Source organism: Amia ocellicauda, chromosome 18 (genome assembly GCF_036373705.1).
Source record: "Amia ocellicauda isolate fAmiCal2 chromosome 18, fAmiCal2.hap1, whole genome shotgun sequence".
NCBI lineage: Eukaryota > Metazoa > Chordata > Actinopteri > Amiiformes > Amiidae > Amia > Amia ocellicauda.
The window spans coordinates 21,713,632-21,719,365 of record NC_089867.1 but is presented as its reverse complement, the minus strand read 5'-3'; the positions used below and the strand labels follow the sequence as shown (position 1 = coordinate 21,719,365).

The 5,734-nt window shown below is 45.2% G+C and overlaps 1 protein-coding gene across 1 annotated transcript; it reads left to right on the top strand.

Moving 5' to 3' along the window:
- The first annotated feature begins 1,006 nt into the window (after positions 1–1,006).
- Positions 1,007–4,346, top strand: rpl22 (ribosomal protein L22). The gene is made up of 4 exons (XM_066691497.1): positions 1,007–1,113; positions 1,961–2,065; positions 2,253–2,377; positions 4,150–4,346. The coding sequence occupies exons 1-4, from the start codon at positions 1,102–1,104 to the stop codon at positions 4,292–4,294; spliced, it is 387 nt and encodes a 128-aa protein (XP_066547594.1). The 5' UTR covers positions 1,007–1,101; the 3' UTR covers positions 4,295–4,346.
- Positions 4,347–5,734: the final 1,388 nt, after the last annotated feature.

Genomic DNA, 5,734 nt, shown 5'->3' with positions numbered 1-5,734 from the left:
GTTGGCACTGACGTCAAACAGCCACCACTTCCCAGCAGCCCTTGCCACAGCTGAGGAGGGGCTGGCGTCGGTGGTTTAATAAACAGTGCCCGATGACAAAAGGGACACCAGATACTGCTCCTCTGTCAACATGGGACAAAAATAATCCCCACTCTTAATCCTGTCCCCATCCACACTTTCCCTCCGCCATCCTACTATAATAAATGTACTTGTTCTGACCCTTCAGCAAACAGTTTTCTGTGTTCATACTAAAAGAAACATGAATTTGACATACAGCTCCACACAATTACATTCTAGCCAAGACCTCCATCAGTATTAGTGGAGTTGATAAGGAGATACTCTGCAACTTTGATCTGAAAGTCAGATCCAGGGGCAGTGATTAATGGAGACAATTGTGCCTGCTGCTATTACCCTGTGCTTTTAAAGTGAAGGGTTACTTTGTTTCCACACACCTCATTGAGACAGGATTCCCCCAAAACAAGATAATCAAGTCCAAGCATCGCAGCCACCTCACAGATCCCCATCTGATGGACTGTATCTGTCTCAAACTACAACCCAGACAACCCAGGAACAGCTGTCACACTGAGACAAGGTGACTAAATCTATAATTCCATATACATAATTGTAGATGTATATACCATAAAATAAAAAACACGTGTTAATTATTCATTTTTCAGTGGGTAGGCCTTGGGTTGCACTTACATTCAAAAAGTGATGTTGTGCTTAAAAAGGCTGGAGAACACTGGTGTCCAATGATACAGTGACTGTCAATATTGTACACAGATACTAACATTGGTACTAAACAAACACAAATTGCAAATCCAGAACTACTACTGTATCCCAAGTATTATTTCCTCATCCTTATCGATTTCCTCTGATTTTATATTGAATAAATCCTCTTATTAGAAATAGTCTTTATCTGATTGATTAATTAATTATTTAATATGGGAAGACGTCCAGAGAAAGCAATGTGAGCGTATGCCTGCCAACAATCCCAGAGTCACGGATCGGATCGATGAGCTCTGCTTTCGATTAAACCCAGGCCGACATGAAAGCGCATGCGCGTTGGATGCCTCTTCCTTTCTGAGTTCGTGAATCAACATGGCTCCGCTGGTCTGTATATCATGCTTTTTAAATGGGCAAATCGCACTGCTTTCCGTGCGTGAAACTGGTCGGTGAGCGGCTGTGCTGCAGTATAAGAGACGCGGGTTCACTAATCCGAGCAGAAACACGCACAATGAGCCGGGATGTGTGAATTATGAGTGTTTATCGCGGGGCCGGTGTGATCTGGGCCTGCGCAGTCCCAAGCACGTTGTATTGCAGCGGCGCGGCGATCCGGCCAGTTCCATGCGGGGCTTTCCCCTCCAATTAACCCAATTAATCCGGTCCGCAACCCGGTCCTGCTCTAGTGCATGCTTAATGAAAGGGTTTTGATCTTGCATGTGCTCGACTAGTACCATTTATGTGTGAATTAAGTTTGCGAAACTTGGTGGTGGTGGTGGTGGTGGGGGGGAGGGGAGCGTCTTTCTTGTGCACGTCTTTTAATTGCACATGTATTATTGGTAATTGAATCGATTTTATGCGGATTATTTATACAATCAGTTAATTGTTCTTTGCATATTGAAATGGGTGTTTATAAGCGTGGGGAGCAGTAGTTTAGTACGACTGGAGGTGCACGTTTTGTTTTGTACCGATAGTACCGATAAAAGGCCAGATTTCTTTAATAGTTTGTGACCGGTAGGCCGCAGAGCAGCTGTGGTTGTGATGCAATTTTACACATTTTAATCAGATCTCTGAGATTAATTAACACCGCCTGACAAGGTGTCTGATGCGCAGGGATAAAGTGTAAGATGTAAGATCAGTGCCATGTCTTAGTGGCACCTGAACGTGTTTGTGCACTTACTACTGATGTGACCGTCAGACAGCATGGCAGAGGTTAACTGTCTTTTGTTCCTGACAGAAAAAGCAAAGCACCAAGGGTGGCAAGAAGAAGAAGCAGGTGCTGAAGTTCACGCTGGACTGCACCCACCCTGTGGAAGATGGCATCATGGACGCAGCGAACTTTGTAAGCAACCGTTCTCCTAAACAGAACCGCTCTTGCTTTTAGAAAGTAATTCGTAAGCAGATCTGACACAATAAGCAGTTTCAGTGTTGCTGGGTGAATCTCGGGCCGCTTTTCTGGAAGATGGGGGTTCGTGAGTGGTTGGCACAAGGTGAGTGAGAGTGTTGATCTTCTGCCCCGCTGTCTCCAGGAGCAGTTCCTGCAGGAGAGGATCAAGGTGAACGGGAAGGCCGGCAACCTGGGCGGCGGCGTGGTGACCATCGAGAGGAGCAAGAGCAAGATCACGGTGACATCTGAGGTCCCCTTCTCTAAAAGGTCAGGCGTCGGGCGAAGCGGCGGCTCGTTGAGTGCTGTTTTGAGTGAATCATTCGTGGAAAGCTTCAGAACCACAGGTTCTCGGGGGAACTTGACATAACTCGAGGGGAAATGCCACGACGGCACTGTAGCTTCAGGTGCTGTGACCGTGTGGCAGAGAGTCCTTAAACCACACGACCAGTGGCAGCATCTGAATGCACTTGAAAGTCATCCGGACGGTTTTGAGATGAGCATTGACATCTCGGATGTTTGAATGTGTGTGTGTGTGCGTGAGGTCTTGAGAGTGACGTGTTTTACTCTGTTGTGGGGGAGGCCTCTCATTTACTCAACTGATGCACACTGCCTCCGTTCAGTTCTTTCAGTTTAGTCTCCGCTATTTGTAACTGTTTCAGTGCCGCTGACACGGATCACTTCATAGCTACAACTGAGTTTGTACAGGACAGAGATTGAAATACCCCCGTCATATAGCTGTATAACCAGTGCATCGATAAAAGCCAGAAGTCTCATCAACACGGGCATGGAGTGTCATGTTCTTTATTTTCCACCTCCTGGTTCAAAGCCTCCTTTCCGATCTGATTTTCTTCACTTTCCAATGAAGCCGTAACTACTTGTGTGTTTTATTGTCGTGAGGAGGATATGGGCGAATGTTGATTCTTGCTATCGATTTGTTTTCCCCTCCTAATTTAATTGGTATGGTTTCCATGTTCTATGTGTCCTGTTGTGCATTGGGATCATCGTCGAGGAGTCTATTAAAGGCAAATGGTATCAATGTGGCAGTATGCCCTGTTTAACAAGTGTTTACTATAGCACTCTAAACTACGTCAAAGTCTGCAATGAAGTATAGAGCACAAACTGCTGACTTGCTCAGGTGTGTTCAGTAGTTTTTGGCTCTGCTTCGCAGTCCTTTATTAGGCTTAATTATGACGCGTCTCCTCTGATCTTCCCGTATAATCCCGCACTTCCTTTGCCCCTCTCGGCCGTGTTCGGCGTGAAGGAAGTCGGCAGCACTCATAGCTGCGACTCGAGTCTAAGCCCAGGTGCGTTGCCTCTCGCCGCAATAGAAGGCAGCGACTATCGACCCCCTTATTAAAGCAACTTCACCTCTTCCACAGGCTGCACTCTTCTCCACACTGTAAATCCTATTAAAGCACCAAATGTTGCGTCTCCTAGTGCTGCCCTGCTCTGACTCGTGCGATTTGCCGTGATTATCGGACCAGATCGTTAGTGGCTTGTTCAATAGTATAATATTGCGATGCTTGCCTACTGCCTACTGTTGCTGGCTGCAATGTGTTTTTCCTTTAAGAACTTGCACTTGATAAAGGTGTAGCTGAACTGTGCTGCAGTGATGACTGTCTAACCCGGTGGTGCCCAGCCCTGGTCCTGGAGGAGCCCCTACCCTGCTGGTGTTTGTTCCAGCTGAGCTCTCAATTACTTGATTGAACTATTTAATTCAATTAAGGGTGCAATTAAGTAATTGAGAGCTCGGTTGGAACAAAAACCAGCAGGGTAGGGGCTCCTCCAGGATTGAGAACCACTAGACTAGTTTAAGCAGCAGAAACCCGTATAATGAATGAATGAAGTTATAAAATGGTAGGCAATCGTGCAGTTTCATTATTTTATTTAAATGTGTATATACAAGTCCTGAGGCTACATAATGTGACCCTGCAATGACTTCTATATGGTGGCCAAGCCCTGGATGTGGGAAGGCATGGTTTCCTTGCTGTCTTTTGAAAATAAACGAATGTTCTTTTGCTTGCCTGCTTGGTCTTCAGATACCTGAAGTATCTGACCAAGAAGTACCTGAAGAAGAACAACCTGAGGGACTGGTTGCGCGTGGTGGCCAACACCAAGGAGAGCTACGAGCTGCGATACTTCCAGATCAACCAGGACGAGGAGGAGGAAGAGGATGAGGATTAATCTCTTCACCTGTTTTGTATATTAAATAAAATGTCAATATGGACAAAACGCACTTGGCCTGGCCTCTGCTTTTTGGGTGGAGGGGGTTCCAGTGAAAGCCTGTTCCCTGTGACGTGGGTTTGGTGTAAAACTTGATTTCTGTGATTTCATGTCACTTAAAATGATTGATTACTTGCTAGATATCCAGTCAGTTGCACTCATGGCACCTTGCAAGGCTTTAAGGGTTGTTTTTGAGCCAAATGGAAGAAGAAAAGTGTTTTTAAATTAGCCGAAAGATGAACTGTTGTTCTTGGTCATAAATTCAGACATGGTTCATATATTTACATCGAAAGCGGTCGTGCTCCCGAGGCCGGTGTAAAGATCGCAGGGGCTGGAGCCGGCACTGTTTGGCTACCGGAGTGAGCTGATGTGATCGTCCTTTCATGATCCATTTGAAGTGTAGAGCGACCAGAGAATGGGCTTTCTATAGGTTTCGTATTAAAGCTCTTCTGTTCAGTACAATCCCTGCAGATGTTGTTTCACGGCTTCTGCTTACCGTTGCAAGGTTTTCTATTAAAAAAAAAAAAAAAATGAATGCATTTCCTTTTCCCACAGAATCAGAAACTGCAGTATATAATGTAAAATATTTTCCCTCTGTTTACACCTGGTAACTGCTTTTCTTTAAAGGGCTTGGCAACATGCATCCAATCGCTTCGATGTAACCTCTCGCTATGCCAGACTCGTGGAATTGTTTTTCAACTCGGATCCATTTTGTAGCTCCCCATGTCCATCTATCTTATCTGTTCTTTCAATATGTACGGTCCATTGCCATTTTGACTTTTCACTCTTTATCAGTGAAGTGACATTGTTCTCAGATCCCTAAGTTTCATTTCCAGTCTGTTTTGACACCTCTCCCTGCTGCTTTGTGTTGTCTGCAGTTTCTGTAACATTTTTGTGTTTAGTGACCTGGTTTCACAGCTGTTGGTGAGCACCGGTAATATGTATTGATCAAATGGTATTCTCTACAGGTAAATGGGTAGATTTACTTTCTATAGTGTACAATTTCTTCCACATGTACTTCCATTTTCATTCTGATTTTGATTTGTTATATATGTGTGTGGGAAGCTTGTCATGCAGTTAAATAGTCTAATGCTTTAGAGAAACAAACAGTCTGCAAAAGAGCTAAGACTGGGACAGAGCTTCACCTTTCAGCAGGACAATGACCCTGAACACAGCCAAAGCGATGCCAGGGTGGCTTAAAAACAAGAGTGAGTGTCCTGGAGTGGCCGGGTCACAGCCGGGACTTCAATCTGATTGAGAATCTGTGTCAAGAATCTGTGGGGATATTGATCTCCATCCAACGTGACAGAGCTGGAACAATTCTGCCAGAAAGAAAGGGTGAATCTTGCACAATCCAGATGTGCAGTCCTGCTGCAGGCCGCTCACCCCGAAGACAAAGTT

Bases quoted from the DNA above. Each gene is read 5' to 3' on its own strand.
- rpl22 (XM_066691497.1), top strand. The intron at 2,066-2,252 runs GTAAGCAACCGT...CGCTGTCTCCAG, and splicing joins TCATGGACGCAGCGAACTTT to GAGCAGTTCCTGCAGGAGAG. The intron at 2,378-4,149 runs GTCAGGCGTCGG...CTTGGTCTTCAG, and splicing joins GAGGTCCCCTTCTCTAAAAG to ATACCTGAAGTATCTGACCA.